This window comes from Lutjanus erythropterus, chromosome 11, assembly GCF_056507025.1.
Source record: "Lutjanus erythropterus isolate fLutEry1 chromosome 11, fLutEry1.hap2, whole genome shotgun sequence".
Taxonomy (NCBI): domain Eukaryota; kingdom Metazoa; phylum Chordata; class Actinopteri; order Lutjaniformes; family Lutjanidae; genus Lutjanus; species Lutjanus erythropterus.
The window spans coordinates 34,404,580-34,431,177 of record NC_139327.1 but is presented as its reverse complement, the minus strand read 5'-3'; the positions used below and the strand labels follow the sequence as shown (position 1 = coordinate 34,431,177).

Sequence of the window (26,598 nt, the reverse complement as noted above, 5' to 3'; positions counted from 1 at the left end):
TTGTACAAACCCTGATCTCCAGGATAACTCACAATCCATTGCTTCTATTTCATGGTGAGGAATTGCACCACCTCCACCACATTCAAAATCCTGCTTAAAAGCTCCTTATCATGTTTCCTTCCAAATTCTGCATATTACTAGGAGCAGCTGACTGATTTGTATTAGGTCTTAGGGGCAGTCCAAGAGACTTCTAAGCCACTGAGAGCTAGTTTTTCCTGCTAGAAAAGCTGAGCAAAGCACATTTAAGTCAAAAAAACAATGGGCCCCATGCAAAAACTAGTCACACTAACAGATCTGTTCTTGAATGGCACATACATGGTTGATTTGAGTTTGTGGCACTCACCAATTTTGGTATTTATCTTCAGTATTAGCTCACACGGGAGAGGGAACAGGCAACCTTACATTTAAATTGATTGCGTTAATGATGATATTTCCGGAACGTGCATCTCATAATGACGAAGTGAATTTCAACAATCCTTACAGAAAAATTAAGAAAGATTTAGAAGAAGAAATACAAAAAATGTCTTTGCATGAGGCCCAGTGGCTGGTATGTTTTTTTCCTAATGCAAGAAGTTTCATGAATATGGTTCCTGGATCAAAATCCCCTTGATAAAATGGACAACTTTTCCCTGCAATAATTTTATCAAAGCAAAATAACTTATTCAGCTTCTGCAGTCTTACTTCTGCTTCAGCAAATCTTCACTGTATTTCCATGGTGTCTAGGATTGGAAACTGAGGGACTAAGTGGACTAAGCTCCTCTTTTTCCTCCCTAAACCATTCTGGATCAGGGTATAACTGGCTGAGACACAAAGATGGTTCAGAGAAAGGAGCATTTGATTTGAGGATGGGAGGAGAGTGGATTAACTGTGTTAGAGGAGGAGGAGGAGGAGGAGGAGAGAAGGATGGAGGTGGGGGCAGTGAAGGAGGTCGGTCAGAGGAGGGAGGTTGGCGACAGACTGACTTCGGGAGGAAACCCGACCAGACCCTCAGAGCTCCACTGAAGCAGCACTGCTAAAAATAAGACAAGGGAGGCTTCTTCTGCTGACAAAACAACATACACACAGGCTCTACATACACAGGTTGTTGTACAGTAGGAGGACACACACACACACACACACACACACACACACACACCGCCTAGTCACAATGGATGCACCCTCCCTCCGGTTAAATAATCGCCCCATTCAGCTCTAGGCTGCTGGGGAAAACATCGTCCATCTACCTCACAGTGCTTTTCCTTTACAAATGAGCTTAATAGCAATGAAATTCACTCAGTTCGTACAGTGCATGGTCCCTTTTTTGGTGTCAAACTGTTGTTGCAGGTGTGTTACAAGCGTCTTTGTTCTCACTTTATGCCTTGGTGCTTTGCTCAGAGTCCCAGTCTGATATTCCCTACAGCACAACGTTGGTTTCTTCATTCTTTCATCTTCAACCGTTTGTGGAGTTTTCTGAATGTCTTTGTGGTCCAAGTCCTGAATCTCCTATGCTTCTTCTGATTCTCTCTTTCTAGAGGACAGAACAGAAACTCTGTTGGCATAGACCATACACATCGCCACAGGCGTCTTTCCTTCCTGATTTGGTCCATCGCCTGTCTCTGTGCTCTGTGCGTTCTCTTTGCAAAGGGTGAGGAGAAAGGAAGTTCAACAATAAATAAATAGATTTTTAAACACGTCCAGATTACACCACAGAATGCGGAGAGGTGATTTCTGTCTGGAAGTGTTGGTTAAGGTTGAAGGGCAGTCCAGCAAAGCATGACAGCTTCTTCTTCTTCTTCTTCAGGACAAGTGTTTAGGCATGAAGTCTCCAACATGAACAGGCACAGTAAAGCTTTGGTCCCTCCTGAGCTGGAGAAGAAGTAAATTCAAGGTACATTAGGTGAACAACACTTCACGGTGGGTTGGTTGGTTGGCTTGTTGTATGTAGGTAGGTGGGTCACAATGGCATTGTCGTCACAATGTCAGCTGTGGCACTGTTGGCGACAGCGTTGCTTTGGCGACGGCTGAAGGGAAATGGATTTACCTGGCCCCCATCTAGGCGTGTCATAACGGTTTCTCCAGGGCCTTGCTACGGAGTGATGGGTGGCCAGGGTTAGGGTTGGAGGCGGAAATCTTGCGGCACACAGTGTTGGTGTTGCTGCACCTGCAGCCGGGGCGCGTGGCACGGTCGTGGGCACACTGGCACAGGGCAAGGCACAGCCTGGCAGGGGGGTAGCAGCAAAGGCAGGGCAGACAGAGCGCCATCAGCCCCATGGTTCCCCAGCGGGCACAGGCGTGGGCTGGAGCACAGGAGCACGGCCGGTCAGCACAGTTATCTTCGTCATCCTGGGCGGAGCAGTGGTAGAACAGGCCTTTAACGCAGCACAAGCAGGTGCCATACTCCACAGCACTCTCAGCAGAGCACAGACAACGCTGTCCGCAGGCCCAACAGGAAGGCAGACGGCGGGGGGCGCAGCACTCTTGGCACTTACAGCGACCACACCGCTCGCAGATGAACAAATGACGACCCATTTCTTCGTCCTCCGTAAGGCCTTTACCAAAAGAAGTACTAGGCTTGAGTTCTTCTTTAGGCTGAGAACGGACCACTGATCCAAGGCCAGAATGAGATGGTGTCAAACCTGCCAGTAGCCGCTGGTCTGAGGTCGCACTGGTCCGAGACATGGAAGAGCTTATGGTACTGGAACGGCTCAGGTGGGACGGGTTAGCGTGCTGCTGCTGACTTCGGCTGCGGGGCAGGGCCGAGTGGAAGGAAGGCTGGGGGTAGTGGGGGTATACTCCATGAGGGTAACGGTCATCATGGGTGTAGATAAATTCGGACTGGGATGCCAGTTCCAGCGCCACGGGCCTCTCCACATAGTCATTGTTGGCCCGGATGGCACGTATCTGGTCGAGTGACAGCACTTGGACCTGCTGGAGGTCCAGCCCGTCCAGCCTGTTGGAAGGGGCAGGGTCCATCCTGGTGAGCCAGGCTGGGTGGCACCAGGGCTGCAGGCCAGGGCAGGGGCAACGTGCTTCCAACTCTCACGGCACATCAGATAAACCTGTGAACACACAGAGAAAGGAAGCGATTGTGGTTAGTGATGCTGACCTGAAAACTTTCAGTGATTCCATCATCTTAACAGACAAGCTGGTTATTGTACAGACAAGTTTCATGCATTTAATTGCAGCTAGCACAACTAGAGCTTTTAGTTGTTTGACACCTTGCAGTTACAAAACTTTTTATGTCAGAGCCTCAATTTACACCTTTAAAATACTTATTCTTGTATGTCAAATAATCCAAAATAAAACAATGTTCAATTAACAACAGTATGAACACAGAAAAGCAGAAAATTCTAAGATTTTGAGAAACCAGATACAGTAAAATTGTCAATTTTCTGTCATCAGTCAGTCCTTCGCTTTGCATCGCTTTGCATATTGGTGGAAATGGGCTTCCATAAAGGAATATGCATTCATATATCCACCCGTTTCCTTGATCCCAGCTGTTTGATGTGAGAATAAGTCAGGCTATATTCAGTGTTCCTTGTTCCTTGAGAGATTTTCCATCTGCTGTTATAAACAATCCTCTCCTGAACAGGAACTTATGTGTTTTGTTTCTGGTCTGTTTAAAATAAATAGAGTTTTGCCTAGTTAGCATGTGAACCAAAGCCACAATGGCAAGACACCAGGAAGTACCACCTACGGAAAGTCAGACTGCATTAGCATAAAACCGAAAGATGAATTTATAGACTGAGTGTGTGATTGACAGATGAGCTCCGAGAACACTGAACCTCTTAAAACTTTACTTTTCTTCAGACAAAGTGGAGAAACAAAACTTCTGACCAAACAGTTATTGGGTTGCTGATTTATGTCAACAACTCTTTGTGTGGGCATCACATGGCATCAGCAAATAAAGAATTTTGCCATGATTATTGTCAGAAAGGAGACACCACATTATGTACAGCAAACGGTAGCCTACATATTACTTCCTAAATACTTAAAGCAGCACTTGATCAAAGATAGATTTTGGCAGCAGAGCCTCCACACAACCATCAGCCATGTCATCATGACCGCTGAGGTTCTCCACTGCTCAGACTAACGCTATTATTAGCCTGCCAGAGCCGGAGAGATACGACCATGAGGTCCACACTGTAATTTAGCATCTGTTGAACACAGCTGCTGCTGCCATGGAGGAAACCCACCTGCAGACAGAGAGGCTGGCAGCATCGCCAAGCACTTAGAAACGCTGTAGAGGAACTGTAAAGTCACAGGTTTCAACCCAAAACAGATCCAGGTCGTAAACCAACAGAGGAGTTTGAGTTTACCTGCTCGACTTTACAAGACCGCTCAAGTGTACAGATGAGTCCCATTCAGAAAAATCTCATTGAAAAGATACCTTATTTTAGAAAACCAGTTAATTAAATGTAAAGTACGCTGAGTTTTGGTTTGTGGTTCTGACCAAACGGCAACCACTGCTCAATGCTGAAGCCAGTACAAAGATGCCGTAAGACGTGGTTTCTTTAATAGCTGCCTATATCTTCCTATTTTTTGTGAGCTGTTTTCATTGGAAAGTGTTTCGATTATTTGGAGTATTGTTTCTGGCAAGAAGAAATGTTGTGGGGCTTTTGAAATAATTCTCACTGACAGAAATCTCAAAACCTTTGGGCTTAAAATTGAAAGCATCTGCAGGGTAAGGCTACTAAGGCTAATGAGAAAATTACACGTTTTTGTGAACTGGGCAAACTGATCCTTTTAAGAGGGATTATTTGGGGCCCATCAGTTTCTGTGTTTGATTTGGTTGCTTGTCCCTCCTCAGTGATGCACAGTTCTTTCTACATTTTGACCAAATTTGTGTTTTCTTACATTAGAAAATGGTAAAGATAAGATATTTTTTTAGATACTACTTTTATTTTGTTGTTGTTGTTTGGGGTTTGTCTTTTTTTCTCTCTTTTTCTTGTTTTTTTCTCACTTAAAGAATATTGATATTGAATCTGTTTCAGTATGTCTTGGTATAACTGATACTGCACAAGAATAACAGGATGGATGAAATGATATCCATACATGCATATAATTGGTATTACATCTATGTTTTTTTCACAGTTTCTGGCTCAAAGTAAATTTTGATCTTCCTAAAAAGACATCAGGGATCATCAGCAGGGATCTTGCAGATTGCAAACACCTCACATTACTCTCCCCTTCCAAGTGAGCAGGAGAACTTAGGCTGGCCACCATACTTCGATATGCATTGCAATTCTTAAGTATTGTGATTCTGCAAGTATTTTAATTCGATATTAAGATTTATTGCTATTTTTGTTTGCTTTTTTAACACTAGACCGTGTGAAAAAGTTCATACACAAGAGGAGAATGTATATCATGAGTCATATTTCCAAAAAAAACAAATAAACAAAAAAACCATTGCAGTGTCATTACTTTACTGCACATAAAAATAGTAAGTAAAATAGTTTTTGAAGTTAGCTGCTACATTTAGCTGTTCCTGCTCATCAAGATAATGCTTTAAGAATTTAAAATATATAATTATAAATATGTGCTGCCTTCTCTTTCACATTTCACATTTTGATCCTTTTGGGTTGCTGTAGCTCTTCAGTGTGGCGTGTTGAAGTCAGAGTTGAATTAGCAAGGTGAAGTCAGCAGATATTAGTAAAACAGCATGTGATGTAAAATGGATCAGCTTGAGATATTACCGTGACCATGATGCTAATTTCTTTTAGCACGTTAATGGCAATTCCCATTGTGTCTTAGCATAAAGCTTATTGTTATTTATATAAAATTGATTCGGGAATAAAAAAATGATTTTGGAATTTAAAAAATCAGTTCAGGACTGGTAAAAAATAATCACTATAGTTAAGAGATTTTTTTTTCTCCTACTTCTAATGAAAACTTGAATATTATATTCCAGTTCTGCCATTTTTAGCTAATGTATCCCTGCAAATTTTACACACTGGACCTTTTTAAATTGAAGCATTTTCACATTTTGTGCTCTAATATGAGACAGCATGTAGTCACTCATTGTAATGTTGGGTAAGACTGCTACTAAATGCTTTAAAGGTAAATATAAATTTGCTTATGAGTGCATTAAATGCATGAGCAGAAAAGACTAAATTAAATAAAAGGTCCAAGTCTAGTTGAATATGCAGCTGATTTGATTTCCTGCTCAGACATCAGATGAGCCCTGAATGAAAACACAGAACTCTGGACGAAAAACTGAGCTCGATATCTTTTGTTCACTTTGGACGGGAAACATTTCTTTGTATTCATGTGTATGATGAAGACACAGCATACACAAGTACCGCACACTCACATACCGTACACACACACACACACACACACACACACACACACACACACACACACACACACACACATATACATGCTGAGCTATACATACACAAAGAAACTGTAGTCTTGCCAAGTGGCCAAGGGGGAGAGATAGCTGGCTCGCTCCTCTCATGGTGCCAGTCCTCTCAGAGAGTAATGAGGCCAAATGGAAATGCATTTAAAGCAGCTCAGATCATGAGATTAGATGGAGGAGGGAGGTAAGAGGAAGCGGCGGCAAATAACCATCTCTGGCCACGACAATGTGAACACAGATACATTCCTAAAACGCTGTTAATGTATCAGGGATTTTTTTCGTTAATGTTTCTCAGATTGTTTTCTTGTGGTTAACATCTACACTGCCCTTCAGGAACAAAAGAGGAGCAGTTAGACATCTTTCTCATTCCTTTTTTAGTGTGAAGGTGTTCATCTGATGACAAAACTGTCTGACTGTGAGCGTTAAGGTGTCAGTATGCTTCACACTCAGTGTTGCTGTCAGTTAGATGTGGCAGGACATAACATTGTATGAACTAGTTTCCTTCCATCATAACCTGACCTTAAACAGTTGTGTTTCTCAGGACCTGTATAAACATACATCCTCTGTGTTCTGATCAAAAGTGACCTGTTTTAAGTGCAGGTGTTAATGCACCAAAGACACGCTGAGGATGTTCTGAGAGCCGATCGCTCAGACCACGTTAAGAGGTGGTTTGGGCCGCCGCCACCAAAATTTAGAGGAAAAGGCGAGTCATAGACATAGGCTATGACACACAGTTTAGTTGATAAAATATTGAAACTTTTTTTTTTAATGTGGTGTATAGGCTACATATTTTTACAGTTGCAGAATATAAGAATGACTTTACACTGTAAAAAGAAAAAAAGTTTACTGCAAAAGATTTTTGTAGTTTTGAGCCAAACCCAGACTTTTTGACCTATAATCTTGAGTTGAGCTACTTTTCTTTTTGATATAAACTTGTTTATAGTTTTAGAAATTAAAAAAAGATGGTCCCAGTGAGTTGTGAACCTGTTTTTTTTATCAAAAGTATATAAATTTTAAACATCATTCACTTTCATTTCACTGCATTTACTCTACTTCTAAAACTCAAAGATTTACGTTCTAAAGAAGAAAAGCAAATTATCTCAACAAAACTTTAGTAGTTGGTAAAACTTGATACTGTTGAGTGATTTCCATTTATTTCACTGTAATGCAAATATGTGTTTAGGCTCTCTTAGCTTGCAAAATAAGCAACAAATGTTTATGAACACACTGCCTGTTTCAATTGATTTCACTGTTAAACTAGTAACCACAATATCCTCTAAAAAAACTGCAGAAACTTGATAAACTTTGGGAAACACTTGTGGTAAATTCTTGATCATTTGTGCCTTCTTATTGATTTTGCATTGTTTCTTTCCTTGTAAAAAGATTCATCATTTTGTCTCAGCGTGTCGGATACTTCTGTTCGGTATCCATACCAAATTTAAATTAATACAGTGGTGCTACAGAGACGTCCTTACCTACACATTATATTCTACAGACTTAGGAAAACATTGTTCTTTGGTATAGATCCCAGCAAAAGTCACACCTTGATAATTTTAATGTTTTTCAATGAAAATGAGAACAATAATGTAAATATTAGCATTCCCTCCAATTCTGCAAATCATATCACAGTTGCAATGTCAGCCAAAATAATTGCAATTTTTTTCAAAATCAGTCAGTCCTACATCAAACAAAACCCTTCTCATGTGTAAATTAAGACCAAGCTTATTTTTAAAAGAAATTTGCAATATTTACCTACAGAAAAGTATAAAATGTGTCATATTGTCAGCAAAAGATTTCATTAAAGAATTATTAATGATCACATTGTATTACAGCTAAACAGTTAAATAAAGAACGTAGAAAAAAGACGAATGTCCAGAGGAAAATTAAGTGCAGAAGCAATAAGAGAGGAGATGGGTGACGTGGATGAAACCCAAGAACAGCAATCCATCACTGGGAGGGAAGGAGAGGCGATTAGCAAGCTGGGCTGTAAAAACAAAAATGAAACAAAACCGAAATCCTCTTCCTGTCCTCCAGGCTTTCTGAGGAGAGTCTTGTGAACAAATTGTGTCAGCCTGAGCAGAAAGGTGCTGTAGCCTCCAGCATGTCTCTGTATCCGCCACTCAGTGCTCCTTGCAGAGGTCCAGCCATAAAGGAGCAGATAAGAAGGCCCAGGTTGGTTAGATGAGGATGCATTTCCAAATTAGTCCGAGGAGAGAGGAGAAGTCCCGATGACTAATCTCATCAGGCAGAGCGGCGGCCACGGCTTGCTCATACTCTGCCCGCATATCAGCCCATCTAATTGTTAAAAAAGAAGAGGCCTGCTGTCCATTTCCATGACCTCATATTTACTGACTTGTTGAGCCAAACACTGTCAACCGCCCCAACGCGACACAAACACTGCAAGTCATGTCAGAAAGTTAGAGACTGTGGAACTGGATGGACAAATCTCAAGTCAACTTCAAGTCTAACAAAAGACACTGGTGTTGAAAGTAGTAAATTCGTTGATGAAGTTGATTATTAGAAAAGTAAATATCACTCAAAAATAGTCTGGTTTCACTTAATTAAATGTTATAATCACCTATCTATTATTAATTGGCCATTGAATTAATCACAAACTATTTTTAGAATCTATTAATTGCTTTGAGTATTTTTTTAAGAATAAAATGTTCAAATTCTCTGATTTCTGCAAGTTAAATAGGAATATTTTCTGGTGTCTTTAATCCTCTCTGATGATAAATAAAATATCTTTGGGTTCAGGACAAATCAAGATATTTGAAGATGTAATGTTAGGCTTTGGAAAGAATGATTAACATTTTTCACCATTTTCTGATATTTTATGGATCAAACAAATAATCAATTAATCAAGAAAATCTTCAACAGATTAATGGATAATGAAAATAATTGTTAGTCGCAGCCTTAATTAGCAGTAATCAGTGTACATTCAATAATTATGGGTTTTAAACAGTTAATTTGACAAAACAAGCCATTAAGTGACATCACCTTGAGCTCTGGGAACTTTTGACATTTTATTAACCAAATAATAAATAGATAAATCCAAGAAAAGAAATCTTATTTCAGCGCAGCCTCCCTCACTGTAAACTAGTGGTTTCCAAACTTTTTCACCAAAGAGAAATTTGGTGTCTCTCCAGGAACCAAACTTACAAAAACACATCATGAATTGTCATAATATCTGTATTTATAAATGGATAATTGCATTTTTATTCTGATGCAACTGGTGATCCAATAAAAATGTGTCTGTGACCCATTATGAGTCTCATGCCAAAGTTTGGGTAACCATGCTGTAAACCAGGCCTGCATGTCACGGAGAAGAAAAAACAGGTTCAACTGTGATGAACATGGAAGTTGGTAATCGTGACTTAAATAATTTTGCAGACAAAGAGATTCTAAAGGTACTTTCTCCTCATTTTATGTTTAACATTATTTCTAGGAAGCACAGGAAAATGACATCTGTCTAAACAGCTCTGGTATCAACATTGGCACGTGACCTGAATCTGCTGCACTGATTGGTTCGCCGGTTGTTTTGGGTGGTGATGCTCAGTCTGGCTCTGCTGGGCAGTGTCTGTTATCAACACACTGGCAACAACAGCTGGGATCTGTGTGTGTGCTAGATGATGGTGGAGGGCGGGGCTGGCAGGCAGCACCCACTCCTCACAGTACATGTGAAGCTGATGGCAGTGTCTGTTTTTGAGGCACGTGCGTTTAACGGTTCCCCGTGGAGTCTTAGACCTCTGATAGCGCTGTGGAGTTTTTGTCTTTAAGTCGCCATTGTTATGTTCATCTTGTGCGTGTGCATGAGGACGCACATGCATACGTGAGTAACACAACATGCATTCCTACCAGTGGTGTCACATAACACTGCAGAATTAATGGAAATATGATCGAAACTACATTATGGCAAAGTATCTAATTCGCACATTTTTGATAAAAGACAATTATTTGACAAAAAGTGCAACAGAGATTCCCTGACTTACAAATCTTGACCAAATAAATGTCAGATCATTATTTTAGTTTTGAGTTTTTTTCTGTGAAACTGAGAATGGTGACGCAAAAATGACCATTCCTACTAATTGCAATATGATTTTATTGAGTGTCTCACTAATCAGTGATCAACAGGTGGCAATTACATGTCAAGATATGTTGCAATGCACCAACAAAGACAGGCCAAGAAGACTGCAAGTTTATACACATGGATGTAAACAATGCAGGATTTGAAACATTTTTTAAAAATCAAAACTTCCAAACTCTTAATGTAAAATAGTAAAGACTCATATAACAACATCCTTATGAAGGCCAGAACTTTATAGTTTAAAATAAAGGCCTCAGTGTCAGGACAAATATGAATTGCTGAATCCTAGGAGGATATTTAGGTTCAGGTGCATTCCTCATTGTTGATTTGTGATTCCCAGGAATGTTAAGGTAGTTTGGAGGAAACTTCAGGGGAAGCAGGTTTATGGCTAAAACTGAACCAACATGGCCGGCGGCACAATGACTGTTTTATTTAGTAGATGATCCATCTGGCTCAGAGGAGAGAGGATGATGGGAGAGGCATCCATCCTCTCTGTGTCTCTCTCTGTCTCTGTGAAACTGGTGCTCAATGAGGAGAATGAGAGGCGGAGACGAAAAGAAGTCACTGTCAGTTACTCTGCTTTTAATCCTCTTAAGACTTTTTTCAACTTTTGAGAAAGTAGCAGGTGTACTTGGGATTTCTTGTTGTGGTGCAGCAGACTTTCATAGTATACTGTACATGAAACCTGACCTATCAGTCCCTCCAGGAAGTTGCAGTGTTGCAACGCAACTATTAACACAAATTGAATTAAGCACTGTGAATTCTGCACGACGTTGTAATTTTGTCCAATCATCTCAACTTTTTTGCAAATTTGACCAATCAGCGTAGTTTCCCTTGACTTCCACCAATCATAGCAATCCCCTGCACAAACTTCATGCACGTATACATGAATACATGTATACAGTTTTGAAAAAGTTTTAACAACTAGTAATGTTTTGTTGAGATAACTTGGCTTGAAATAGTAAAAATGCATACATGATATCAAAGTTTAATTTCATATTAAGCATCCACAAAGATAAAATGTTTGTTTTTTTTTCATTGGAGTTTTGCGGTTGTGATAAGAGCAAAGACGGCGACCTCAGTTCGCTGTCGGTAAAGGCTGTCTAACAGACAAGTCAAATGGAGGAAAATGTTCAAAATATAGCACACACTTAAACCAATATTAATTTCAGCCAGGTTAAATCACTGTTTGTGTTAAAGCAGTGATATGACGACATAGCAACTGACATGATTTTTTTAATAATTCGTTTGTGGAATTAGTTGCATCATAAATCTCCGAGCACAAACACGCACAACTCAATCCAAAATTGAAATGCTGTCATCCAAGTTTTTGCACACTTTTCAGTTTGGGCTTTAAGTCTGATTTCTACTTTGTATGTGCATACTATTATTTACATAAGACACTCAATTACATGATTAGAAGACCATAGTGGACTTGTGTTTACAGAGGCTTTAATTCAATATTTTCACTTGCAGATTTTTAATTTTCAAGCCTCCAGTAATGAAAAATCAGATTGTCAGCTCACCACGAATACAATTTGGGGTGTCTAAAACTCCGAGATTCAAGTTTATCTAAAGGAAAAAAGCAAATAATCTCAACAAAAGGTTACAGGTTGGCAAAACTTGGTTTAGTTTATTTCAAAAGTTGAGAGTTTGAATTTGATTCAAAATTCAAAAATCTAGTGAAGGCAGCTTTTTTAAAACAGTTAATGGTCTGACTCAATGCTTTTAAAACTTTAGATATTTTTTTATTTTGTCACGGGTACTGAAGAGAACACAAATTTTGTCATTACTATTGACATTTATCGATGCTCTGGACTTTAAGCTCCAAAAACATTTAGCTTCTTTGTGTTAATCTCCCCCTCCAGGTTTACTTCTTCATTTACAAATAAAACACATTTTGTTAGAATTTTGTAATCCTGAGGCTTTCTGGTGAGGTTACTACAGAACACAGTGTGGCTTTATTCTCCTTATAATTTGGAACAAGTTGCCTTTTATTATTAATGAATTATACAACAAAAAGCAATTTTCACTTGCATGCTTATAAACACTGCAACAGGCATCTCTGTCTCTTCTTTTATTTTTTAAAGAAAAGCTGCTGTGAAATCAGACATTTCAGGCTGCAGCAATCCCCCCAAAAAAGCCTGTGAAATCCTGGAGGGACTGACTGTTGTAGATACTGTACATGATATAACATATATTAGTGACCGAGTGGGAGAGGCTTTACCTGTATCTTTTTCCTTTGCTGAATTTCCCCAGACTTTATGTGTATAAAATGTAAAAAATGAATTTCAGTGAAGCAAAGCTAAACTGAGAAAGAAACGGTCACACAGAGAGCTGGTGTTTCAAGAGGCTGTCGGTGGTAACCTGAGGATGGACCTCTGTGCTGGGGGAGTATCAGTAATGACTGAGCCTCTGCCCTGGGACACACACACAGAGAAAGACACACACACACACTCCTGCTCCATCACTCTGTTCCACAAAACACACATTGTGTTCACTCTCTGCTGCCCAATCACCATTAACACTGCCAGTTTTTTACCGATGCTTTCTGTCTGCGCTGTAACTGTAAACATTCATGCCTCGCAAAAATCACTGAACTCAGTTTCTTCAAAGAGAAGCCTGAGAGGATGTCCTGGATTTTACTCTTGCCTGTGGTTGGCGGTACTGTTAGTTATGAAATGTTTCTTTTAATTATTGCTGGCTGTTCGGAGAAAAAACTGTGGGATTGTTGCGGCAACTGATTGTGCTGAGGAAGACGTGAACTTTTTTTTGGCTTCTGAAAAGGGGCGTGCCATAAAAAAGTTCAGGAACCACTGTCCTACATCATCTCATACTGGAAAAGTGTCAGTTATAGCAAAAACTTAAAGGTACTAGTTGGACTTTATAATGACACCAGTGGCCATCAGGTGAACTGCAGTCAGCATTCTTCTGCTGGCACACATGCTAGTACCCCATAGATGCGAGTAAGCATCGCAGGCATTGGTCAAAACAGCAACGTGACTGAAACTGATAGTTCGTTTAATGTTGATAAATGAGGGAGGTAAAGTAATGCGTGTGTTGTGGTAGATGTTGGCCATTTCTTGACATCAACGCACCTCATTTCTAAGCTAACATTAGCAGGTGTTGCACACTGTTGCACTGCTGTAGGGGAAGTAATATCCTTTGAATAGAAATCAGTCCACAGGCTGTATTAGATGATTGAGAAAGTTGAGGAAGTTCTGTTTGTTTGTTTTTTAGTACAGTCTGTTGACACTTACGCAGTGTAGAGCATGTAATGTCATATTGTTACCTTCAGAAAATGTCTATCACGTAAATTTAGCATTATATAAAGCAGCAGTACTTGCACACAAGCGACAAGGGTCACACCAGCTTCCATGTGTAAACAAAGCTCAGCACTTACCCAGCTTGCACGGCTGTATAAACTTCGACAAAAAGAAGCATGAACTAGCATCCAGCCTTCTACTCTTACTATCATGTTTTCTTCAAAGGACGCAAAATGTGCACATAGTTTTTCTTGACTGTCCCTGAATATTACGGCATTAGTCCAATGCCACATTACCAACAACATGCTAACGCCAAATTCAGCAGGATAACCTACAAAATAAACCGTAAAACAACACAAAACATAGCAAAACTTACAGCTTTCGAGTTTCAATTGTCAGGTCACAAACAGCCGGTATCAATCTGTCATTGAGCTTGAACAGCAGTCTGGCAAAGTACTCCACGACCAAAAATAAACTTTTTTTCCACAGTTCTTCTGTCCTGTTAGGCTTGGGGCTGATGTAGAGATGTGAGCTGGTTCTTTGACTTAGTGTCAATTAGTTTGGAGCAGAGTAAATGTTCAGTATAGCCTGTTGATCAAAACTAAAAATTCATCAGGTCTGCATATGTGCCGTGAATACATTTTTGGTGGTCAAAGGTCACTATGACTTAATGTCCGTCCCGTTCTCTTGAACACAATGTCTCACTTGGAGGGAATTTCTTCAAACTTGGTACAAGCATCCACAAAGATGAACTGATTAGATTTTTTTGTGTCAAAGGTCACAGGGCCCTCACGAGACACATTTTTTTGCCACAACTCAAACAATGTATATGCTAATTATGACAAAAAAAATCACACAAATATCTAACAGGATGGAAAGATGAGGTGATGATATTTTATATCCACAAGGTCAAAGGTCAGCTTCACTGCGATAATGTGATAATGTTCATCTCTCTATCAAACCTCTGTACTCCTCTGTAAAAATACACTTAATACCCAATTGCAGCATTCTAGGGTCTGTTAATTCTTGATTTGTGATCTTGATTTATTTTGGTGAGTAATCATGTAATAATAAGGATAGAGTACAGTAAGTGGGCCATTATTGTGAAATAAACCCCTTCACGGGGATTTAAGACCCTGACGCAAACCTGCATGGCATCATTTTAATTTTGGTGGAACTTTGCAAGTCCTCGCTGGTTGCATCTGACACTTGTTGTGATATTGCAGTAGGTGCTTCACCATCTGTTAGAAGAGTAGAAGAGTGCACTCTATTGAATACATTGTTCTAGTTGTATAATTTGTATTTTATGTTAATAAATTATACTCTATAATATATTACCTATCCATGAAAGTAAAGTTACTAATTCTTTAGTCTGGGCCTGGTTGGTGTAAAATTTATAAAACATCAGTATGTAATCAGTATTTTGATTGTTTTAGTGGTTTTGGTGTTACTCTAACAACTGTGTATTCAGTCACATTGAAGCAGCGCTAACAAACAGCAGACACACACACACAAACATCTGTTTGTCGCTGGGCCTCTTGCCTACGTTCACTGTGGTGAAACTCATGGTTGTCAGCATATTATTTTCAAAGAGTTCAGTGTTTTGCCACATCCATGAGCTTATTGTTAGTTATATGAAACTTCTGTTCAGTAGCTGACTAAAAATCTGGTCACTTAAGTGAAAAAAAAAAGTTTGAGGTGAAAACAAAAACTCATTGATTCAAATATCAAACAGAAACCTAGAAACTGTTCTGATCCCTTATCTGTCCGCTGACTCCCTGACTTCCGCTGAGTCTGGACTCGACCTGCCGATGGTCGATGGAGTTTAATGGATGGAGCATCGCTGCATCCCTCACCGATGACATCATGGTTTCAGGCTATTTTAAACCCGACTGCAGTGACCCTTCGCCTTGGAATGAGGAGGGGTTGCCCTCTCCTCTCCTCTCCTCTTTCCTGTCTTCTGCTCTCCTCCCTTCCTCTCGTGTCTCTCTCTCCCTATCCTCTCACATCCTCACATCACCTTCACCTCATATCTTCACTCTGCTGCCCTGTCCTTTACCCCCCCTTTACTTTTCCTGCTCTTCTCTGCTTTTTTGGCTCATCTTCTCTCCTTTTTGTGTCCCCCTCCCTGTCCAAAGTTAAAAAAGGGTCCTTAATAAGTTCTTTATAAGAAATATTTGACAAGTGCAGCTCAGCAGTGACCATAATAACACAAGAAGTGTTTTAAAGCAACACATTTGCTTATTTTTCAGCCGAGAGGCTCAATATTAATTGAATTCCTGTGCATTCAGTGAGTCTAACAAAGTTTGAAAGTAAGAAAAGCCAGCTGTCCAACAACTCCTGACTGTTACGGGGCTGCAGCCAGGGTTTTACAAATATTGAAGACATGAGTCTGAGTTCCCTGAGCATAACCCCACTCCCCCAGAGAAATACTTGACAAGGCACCAAATTTACATTTTTTTCATTAATTTCTTTTATTAAATTGTCTGTTCTGTAAATTTTAATTCCTCACATTAACGTTAAGTTTTTGCCACATAAATTGAGTCTAAAGATGTGAATCAGTAGCATAGCCAGAAATATTGTAAGTGGGGACATTTCCAGTTTGACAGTCAGTTTATCATTTTAATATCCAGGGTTATTATTTATTAAATGAAAATGGGGACACCTCTGGTTTCATGTATGGTAATGGTGGCACTGTACTAAACTATGGTGCAAGCCAACTGCTAAAATTGGGTATTAAGTATGTAACTTTGTAAACTACAGAAATATAGTCAAACTACAATGGTTACAGCGGCTCTGCTGCATGGTCTGTCTTGCTGGTCACTGGCATCTGGTCACTCTATAAGAGATGGGCTTTATACATAGTTGGGTGGCACAAGGAACCTTGGATGAGGCTTTCAGTTCAGTACTATTAAATCATATATAAGAATAACTGCAAAGATAATAGGCTAGTTTGAGTGCATTAAAGGTCCAGTGTGCATGATTTGGAATTGTTGAGTTTTCGTTACCTCAAAATGAGGCACTTATATCTACAGAGAGTGCAGGTCCTCTTCAGTAGAGGCCGCCATGTTGCACCACCATGCTTCTACTAGGGCAGGGTAGAACTGTTTTTTCTTTAAAGTACTGTAGGAACCAGAGATGCAATTCTTCTGGACGTGACAGGGAAAGCATAAATGCTTACAAGTGCTGTAGTCTGCTGTTAAATACCAGAGGAGGGAGAAGGTCGCCTACCAGCACTGAACAACTACACATGTAAGACAGCAACATGTGCAGCTGCAACAACAGCTCCGCTTCAACTCATCCAAAAGAAAAAGTAGTGATGTGCGGATCAAGCCAGTTAACCCACAGGGCAGACGGGGTCGACTTTCTAGAAAATACCACGGGTTACGATGGGCAGGTCAAGTGATAAAGCAGCGTTCAGAGTAAGTATTAATGACTTTCAGAAAGACTGCGTGCAATAGTCCTCTTTCGACCTTCCTCTCCCCCTCTCTGTCTCCCCCTCAGTCAAACACTGAGACACGCCTGCTGCAGCGGTGCACACAGCAGCGCATCCAGTGCGCTCTACACAACAAAATAGGTTAAATCTTGTTAAAACTGTGGACTTTTCTCCACAGTGCAGCACAACACCAGGATAAAAAAAATACAGTATAGACCTACAGATGTGTACTACTGTTCTGTTAAAATTATCTGTTAATACATGAAGGGTAAAAAAATGGAGAGAATGAGAAAGAAAAAGCAACAGACTTTATCTGAGCAGGAATCATTTTTGCATTACTCTCCAGACATGGCAACATGCTCTCCTGACAGTGATATGTGGCAGCCTCTGCAAATCTCCCCTTCAGTCTTTTGTCCTACAATCATTTAGGCATTAATGCCTAAATTTCTGGTGTTGTGACATCCCTAGTTTCTACAGTAGCCCAGAACAGAAAACCCTGGCTCAAGATACTTTTGCATTTTTCATGAGTTTCACGACCACTATAAGTTCTATACTGTTGGAAGAGGAGAGTGAGACAAGGTGTTTGCAAACTGCAAACTGATGGCTAAGTGCCACTAAATCCTGCACACTGGTTCTTTAACATTTAGTTCATTTAGTTGCTGTCTAACACACTGCATACTCCTGTATGAAAGTAAAGTTGTAAGCAGCTTCTGGGTTGAAAAGTGAAATCACTGCAGATTTGCCTTACACTGGCATTCTTTCCAGAGATGACACCACTGATTAAGAAAAGAATTCCAATTTTATTGGGTCTTGCACAAAAATGACCCACTTCTTGATTTATATTGACAGTAAACAGTTTCTGGAGTTCATGGTTTCAATTACTAGTTGCTAGTCTTCTTCTATACAGCATGATATTCATTTAGATAAATTATGGTCCCATTTAGAGTAAAGCAGGATATTTGGACAGCATTGATCAGATCAAGATTATGTTACTGTATTCCCCATTTCTCACCTAAAATGTTTGTTAGAAACATATTAATGACTGTTCAGCTGTAAATCGAGAAAAGTTGTGACCAAGGGGTGGGTCGTGTCTACAAGGAAATGCAAGATTTGCAAAAAACTCTTGCGAGATTTGTGCATGTTGATTCTTCATTGCCCATGCTGCACAAAAAGCAGACAAAAAAAAAAAACCTGGTTACAGCTGGGTAAAGATCATGGTTCTGGTTAAAATATTGACTCTCATGAGATCTATCGTGGGGTCTGGGGTTCCCCTCTATACACAGCTGGGCAACAGCCATTATATTTCCAGTTTCTGTCGGACTGGAAAACCAGGCAGTGCTGATCAAATGTGGATCAATATTCTGTTACTACACTAGTTATTTCTCACCTAAAATGTCCTCAGACACAAATTGTAGCGACTGATTAGTTGTAATATGATAAAGATCATAACCAGACAGGCCAGCATTATTTCCTGACAAATACAGCCAAGAATAAGCACCGCCCAAGTCACACTACATCACCCACCAGCTCCATTCGCTCATTGGTACTGAGCATGCTCTGGTTGCAAAAAACCAAGATGGCAACACCCATAAGGTGAAACCATCCACAAACTAATGGTTGGTCCACTAACATACGGTCTGTACTCAGGACTGTGTGTAGGACTCAAACTTTGTACGGGTATTTTTGATTCACTGTGATGGAAAACATGGAGTGATAGACCTTAGTTGTAGGCTGTCAACATTGTGTAAAATCATCAAAAAGCTTTAAAAATCATGGAACAGAAGAATAAGACATGAAATCGATAAATTCATAAAAGAGAATAAAGTCTTGAGTTGCATATAAGCCTGTTTAAACCAGCCGATTCATGAGGTCAAGACATTTGACTATACTGCTGCCAGCTTTTCTGGTTGTGTGACTGCATGTGTCTGTGTTTGTGTGAGGCCCGTCAGGCACTAAGACCCAGGGGCCTTCCTCCTGATGCCCTCCGGGAGCACAGCAGGATTGAATGACAATAAACTGGATGAGATACCGGATGTGCCGAATCTGACCCCAACGGAAAGACTGAAATAGACACTGCAGACCAGCAAGTCCAGGCAAGGGGGGAGAGAGTGGGGGAGAGAACAAGAAGGGAGGGAGGAGAAGAGGAAGGAAAGAGGCAGTGAGTGAGTGGGGATGGCGATACTAATAATGATAAAAATGAAAGTGGTGGAGCCAGATGTAGAGCAACAGATAAGAAAGACTGAAAAAGTCAAAACAAGAGAACAAAAGCACAAGAGAGAGAGAGAGAGAGCTGGAGAGGAAGTAGGAGTCTTTTGGATTTTATTTGACAACATGCTCAGCAAAATTGAATAAAACCAGATTGTCATGTAAAAAATCCACTCAACCCATTAGGCCAAAACAAAGCAGTAATGATAGGACAATAGATTGGTCATGTTTGCCCACATTCAGTCCTGGTTTTGGTGGAGAATTAATATCTGTTCAAAGCAAAGGAAAACAACAAACAACTGCAATATGGGTCTAACCTAAACCCCACTGTGCTAAAAAGATCAGTGGTGCTAATTTCCCACATCACCGATATGAAGTGGCCAATCAGGATAACTTGAAGATGGGGTGCATGCTGGGTGGATTCATTTGTGCAAGCAGCTTATTACAACCCATATTTGCGTTAACTGTTAGGCAGCAACCTCTAGTGGCTGCGGTATTAATGCCGTTGTTCATTAATGAAAAATCTGACGAGTATCCATTGACATCCTTTTATTTCATGACTAAATTGTGACGACAACATAAATTTAAAAAACGGTGATGAAATCTCTGTTTGTTGTGCCCTGATGAATACAGACAAGACAAAATAGCTGGCTCTGTTTGGGCAGACAACCTAATGACATCACGGTAATTAATCGTCTCAAAGCACTGAGAAATCTAGCAGTTTCAATAGTGAGAGTCTCATCTTCACCAGCCACCTTTCAGGTGGAAAGAAAGAAAAGAAGGAAGAGAAACGACCTGTCACCCCTGGTGGCATAAGCTGCGTACTACAATACAGCATCTCCCTATCAGTTTCATAGACAGAGGGGCTTCTGCGTTTATGACAGTATTGAATACAGCGATACCTTTATACTGCCCAAGCATATATAATGTTAGGTTGAAAAGTTATGTGTGCCTTAACGAGACAGTTCACACATTTTTATCTGCTGATTTGGATCTGGTGTCAAAGCAAAAAGCAAAAGTGCTAATACCAATGATAATAAGGAGCTAATAACCTTAATGAGGTAATCTGTAAACCTTGTCTGATGAAGGTGGCAGCATCTGGAGGCAACGCCTTTAATCTACACACATCCCCTTCAACAACATCAGAAGAGAGAGGCGGCCAAAATGAACCCCAGAGCGAAAGCCCGATCAGAGAGGAATATCTTTTTTTTGTAAAATATCTGGTGTAATCTGTAACTCTGGTGTCACAAGTTTAGTAACCGTTGGGGAAAATTTCCTCACCATGACATCCCTACTTTCTACCAGAAAGGGAAGAGAAACACTGCTGTCAGCCTTGTGTCAACAAAACCAACATCACACTGAATGTTGGTTCTTGAGAATGACCTTGTTTTTCAGAATAACCCAACGAATGTAATTCTGTGTTGTTGTCTTCATTGTTAAACAACCACCACCGCTGATGAAAATCACAGACAAGCTAATATTATATTGCTATATGGAGGTTGGTTCTTGGACAGATGTTTTACCATGCAGGACAGTCCTTTACCATTACCTGAACCACAGGTGGGGCTGTGACTAAATATGCTTTACCACACCACAGGGCTGAGTTCATTACTGTCATCACTACAAATTTTTTGAAGGGTCAATGTCATGTTGGGATCAGTGCATCAGTCTACAGATCAGCGCTGTCACATAAGTCAGAAACACGGCCCCTGATCGGTTGACAGACTCAACCCAAGGCATCATGGGATTGCCAGTGGGTGGCTAATGAAATGCTAAGAGCAACAAATGTTTTCAAGATGGAAAAATGGATAAACAATCACAGAACACATTTCATTTTGGATTTATCATTAAGGGTTTATTTTACTACGTCTTCAAAAAAAGATGCTGCAGTTCAAGGGTTCTGAGAGGGATATGATCACAGCAGAGCCAATGTTGTAAAGGCACAATGCCAGCATTAAGATTACCTTAGTGTTAGCCTCTCCCGCTCAGATTACTACAGGGCTAACCGCCTTTATTTATCAGAAGTTGGTAAAAAGACACAACTTTTCTTGGTCTTTCTACATTTACTGCCATTTACTGCAAAATCACTCTGTCTGCTGCTCTCTTTCAATCACTTACACACCAAACATACATACACACTGCCCTGTTTCTTAAAGGATCTACACTACGCTTACGACAGTCTGCTTCAATGAAGTGCAATAAAACATAATTACTAGGGAAGTTCCAGTAAACCACCCCCTGGCATGAATATGTTGCTTTGTCACAGTGGTTTTGTCACTGTCATGGCCCTACAGGTTTCGGTTTTATCTTTATCTCTATTACAGTTTTCACTAAAGTAAAACCTAAAATGAAGTTGGAAAAAAATCAGTTGTGACTGATATGGCCTCTTTACACAAAGATTTTTCGTGTATAAATTCCTTTTCCAGTTGCACTGTGAAGAGAAGTGTGTTGGTAATGAAATTACAAGTGACAAGCAGCAGGTACAGTAGAAGTCAAACAAGCACCAACCAAGTGGATGTGGGTCCAGGGAACGTTTTCAGAGCCCTGATTCCCATAGTTCTGTGCTGCAACAGCGCTTTACTATAACAGGTGGAGTTTTTAAAGTCGACTAAAGAGTCGAGCGATTCAGTTTCTCCACCAGGGTTCTTTCATGCTTGAAAACATACTTATCTGAGTTTTTGTACAAGAAGACAAAATACATCGACTGGATTTTAGTAGCTTTTGGAAGTCCTTGTTGCTTTCTGCAAGCTTGGAGCTTAGCAGCAGTGAGAGCGTGAAGCAAGTCCCTGAAACTTCTGATAAGCATGATTTTGTTAAGTGTCATTTGACCTAAAGGTTCATTTAGTTCACTCTGCTTTCTATGAATGAGTAACTGCTGGCTGCTGCTGTGTAACCCAGATTAAATACCATTGCTCATACACATAGATAACAGATACAAACTACACCTCCAACTCTTTGAACCATTACTTTTGGCCGTCAAGGATTAGTAATCATTCTGAGTCAGTCTGAATAATACCATCCACCAGTGGCCTAAAGTGTAAAGGTAACAGTAAAGATTCACAGCTGCCACTGGTGTTTTTTTGTTGTATGATGTTGTAATATTGTAAGTTTGACCCAACTTCACCACTTTGCATGAAAATCCCATTTCTTGGCAGTGTCTGTGGTCTGTGAAGCCAGAGCTTGGGATTATCCCTGCTTGTTGTATAAGATAGAAATCCAAATGTAGGCAAAGGGGCAGACAGTATCAATGAACTTCCATTTTCCCTAAAAAATATACTTAATCCCATTAATTAAATTCCTTAAAAGTTACATGTTGGTATAGTGGTAAGTTCCATATTCAGCACCTTCATCTTCCCTGCATAAATTATATGAGTCTGGACAGACATGGATGTAAACTGTAACTTGACTAACTGGCAGAACTTTGCAAATCTCTGCTTGTTGCATTGGGCCGTTGCGTTGGCATTGTAGTAGGTGCTTCACCATCTGTTGCCTGGTGGGGATCTGTTCTCTGATGAGTGGCCTATTCTACTTACAATATTTATAAGTTTTCTGTAAACAAAGTTCAGCACTAGTTTAGACTCACTTGCAGAGTGAAAACAAGCAATTTAATTTATACTATACAGTGAGGTTTAGCCTTTATTTCAATGCAGTCATAATTTTTTTGTGACATCTTTGTAGGAACTACACCATTAAGACATTAGCACACTGTGCCTTGAGCGCTAGTTTCACATATTCTTTTCTAATTAAATTTTGGGAATTTCAATGAATGGCTTATTTCTTTTTCTTTTCAGTTGCACGTTCTTGGTCCTTCTCATCCTGCAAATTATACTGCTTACTTTTTTAAGTGCAGCGGCAAAAGATTGATGAGTTTTCTTAGAAAAGCAAATGCTTAACTGACCTACATACTGCAGCCAATATAGTTTACTGTATTTCTGGAAATGTCGAGCATTATTACTTTCAAGAAGACATGTCGTTCTTTTTTGCTCATTCTCAATACGGGGGTTTTTTCGTTCTCAGGTTGTTTTCCTTTTTTACAAAGTGTTTTTACAGTGAATCTTTTTTCTCTCTTTCCACAAGTTTGTGGTCCTCCAGTGCATTAGTCAGTGCATTAGCTGCTCTGCTGTGGCATAAAAACACCCTCCATCTCCATTCATCCCCTCCCTCTCTCCACCCATCAAACCGTTCATCCGTTTCATCATTCATTCATCTATCCGCCATATTCCTCCGCTCCATATACATCATCCCCTCCCTCCCTTCCATCCATCCGTCCCTGGTCAATCCCTCTGCCTAACGCCACCGCTCCTCTCATCTCCATTCACTTTCTCTCCCTGCCCCCCCATCAGTCCGTCCCATCATTTGCTCATCCACCCGCCCCTCCAGTCCCACCCCAGCGGAGATGGGTATTGACATTCTGCATCCGACCTTGAGGACAATCAATCCCAACCCCACATGTCCCCAACACAGTTACACACACATACACCCACACACATACACTATCAGCTAATATTAACATGCGGACTAACAATTGGTTAATACGACTATTTCACTCACTCAGAAAAGTGCTCTCTGACACCTCCCAGTGATTCAGAAGAGTTTGCTTCAAGTCAGCAAAAGTCAGTAAAAACACAAATAACCCTAAAAAAACAAATAAATAACTTGATCCCAGAGTCCACGCAGAGCAAAGGAGGTTACAGATAACATGCTTGCAGACAGACATCCTTCCCTTCACCCATCCACAGGACCAAGCACATATTACAGTATTTAACTGTAGATCAGTAGAAAAGTAAGCAATTTGTATTTATAAAACAGAGATGTTAATGGAATTTAAAAATGATAAAACATAAAAACGAAATCATCCTTTCCTCGACTGTTTCCCCACCCAACTGCTAAGACGAGAGACGGAAAACGGGACATGGACAGAACCTGAGTAAAATTTGATCCATTTAAATAAATCACCATCCACAGTTAAAGTATGACAAGATATTCAGTTGATTTGGATTAGTTTTGTCACAGTTAAAAACGATTTTATGACAGATTAAGCAGGTAAAACCAAGAAAAAACTATTTGATATGGAAATACTTCAAGTACTGCACACTTTTCCATGTCAGGTTTTACTAGATTTTGAGAGTTGACACTTAAAATTCATCTTTGCTTAAAATCACAAGAATTTTTGGCTAGTTTATAAGATGATTAGTGTCTTTTTTTCTTCTGATGAGTAGGAAGTGAACCTGACCGGTAAAGGAAGTCAAAAAACTGATCTAAGACTGAAAAATATGCAGTCCATCTGCATAAGGTTTCCATATTATTCCATGGTATCCCGTAAAATTTCTTTTAATATGCCTTCAAGAACTTTATCAGCCATACTTTATGTCCTATTGTACATCACTGCTAATATGTTTCCATTAAATTTCTGCAATTTTAAGTGTTGTTCTGCAGGGAAAACTGTATAATCGCCGCCTAACTATGAAGAAAAAACTTAAAATCTCATTTCAAGATGCAAAGGCTGTTTGCAAAGCAATGTAACTCTTCAGAATAATTTCAGATTTCATGAAAAATTCCCAATAGAACTTTGCCATTCCAAGGTCACGCAAATCATCAATAGTTCATCAGCAGATCGGATGGCGACAGGGTGAATTCATGCTTACCTCTGATTGGAGGGAGATCCATTCTGCGGCGGCGTTCTGGGCGTCCTGGGTGTCCGTGTGTGCGTGTTCCTCTGACAAATAAATTCTACGATATTCTTATAATATCCCTGCAATATCCCTTTAATAACTTGTGGTATGACTGTGGAACCAAGTGACGAATTTATCTGGACTTTTGTTAATTTTTCTTATCTTAATCTTACTTGATGGTTCTGCAGGGTGTTATTTTTGTTAAAATGTTTAAATGATATCCCTTTGCAGTAATTTTATAAGATTACTGTGGGCCTGTTGTCTTTTGGGTGTGTGTTTGTAGGGAGGATGCTCTGTCTCAGCGTGACGCACCCTCCTCCTCCTCTTCCCGGAGCTCTTCCAGGAGCGCTCTGATCCCGGTGCGTCCTCCTGAAGTCACCTCCTCCTACACCTCCCTAAAAACCAGTCCCTTTAGGCATGCTGCATCGAAGAGCTTCGATCTCTCTGTTAAAGTTTAAAAAAAAAAGAATATTCAATTTGCAAAACAGGCACAGTTTTTGGTGTTTTGATTTCTTCTGTCTGCAGTTTTCAGAGAGAGTAAAGTGTCCTCAGTTGCAGGAGGACAAGAAGTGGAAGTATCTCCACCCAGAGTAGAAGGAGCGAGCAGCAGCGCAGTATTTTGGGGTGTTGATGATGATGATGATGATGAAAACTGCAGCTGGAGGAGGCCTCTAAAGTCAGAGATTAAATGCAGAACTTTAAAAAAAAAAAATCGTCCTTTTTTTCCACTCAGAAAACAGTTTCCCTTCCCGTCCTGCTGTAGTTTCCTTTCCTCTCCCCGAGAGATGAATGACTGAGAGCTAGAAGCACTTTCTCTCTCTCCCTCTCTCTCCCTCTCTCTCTCTCTCTCTCTCTCTCACACACACACACACACACACACTCACACACACACACACACACACACACACACACACACACACACTCCGGTCACCCCTCCTTTTCCCATCCTCTCTCTCTTACTCCTCTCTCTCTCCCCCCCTCCCTCTCCCATCACTGAATTCAGCTCAGTTGTACTTTATGAACTTGACGGGGCAGAAGCCAAACATCGATTCTTTCAGGTGACATCATATTAACTAGAGATGCCAACTAATTAGGCAATTAAACAAATTTTAATTTAGACGAGTCAACAAGCCTAAAAATAAGAAGATATTCAGAAAACAGTTAAAAGTGAAGATATTTTTTAACTGATAAAGCTCAACATTGTCCAATTAATACAACATGTATTAAGAGACATTTAAAAATGTTAATCGCGTCCCTCAATTAAATGCTGTGCTTTAAATGTGTTTAAATAATAAATCTGATGTGTACAGCACTTTTTGCTTTCAATTTCAAGTGCTTCTGCTTTCTTTAAGTAGCTGCCATGACCAAAGGATTTGCAAAAAATTAGCATTAATTGCCTTTGACATGTCATTTTGTGAAAATAAATTTAATAATGTATTAATTCGGTAGCTATCATCACAATTCGGTACAATCTTGAGAATTTATTTTATTGTTTAAATTCTACGAAACTGACTCCAAATAAGCATGGACGCACATGGATCTAGGTCACATCGTATGCATAGCCACAAAAACACACACAAATACGACAA

At 40.1% G+C, this 26,598-nt stretch overlaps 1 protein-coding gene across 1 annotated transcript; it reads right to left on the bottom strand.

The window, feature by feature from the left end:
- Positions 1-25,783, bottom strand: LOC146319412 (protein sprouty homolog 3). Its single transcript, XM_084730016.1, has 2 exons — positions 24,983-25,783; positions 1-3,038 (listed from the first exon to the last, which is right to left on the bottom strand). The coding sequence occupies exon 2, from the start codon at positions 2,950-2,952 to the stop codon at positions 2,041-2,043; it is 912 nt and encodes a 303-aa protein (XP_084586142.1). The 5' UTR covers positions 2,953-3,038; positions 24,983-25,783; the 3' UTR covers positions 1-2,040.
- Positions 25,784-26,598: the final 815 nt, after the last annotated feature.

Bases quoted from the DNA above. Each gene is read 5' to 3' on its own strand.
- LOC146319412 (XM_084730016.1), bottom strand. From the start codon at position 2,952: ATGGACCCTGCCCCTTCCAACAGGCTGGACGGGCTGGACCTCCAGCAG.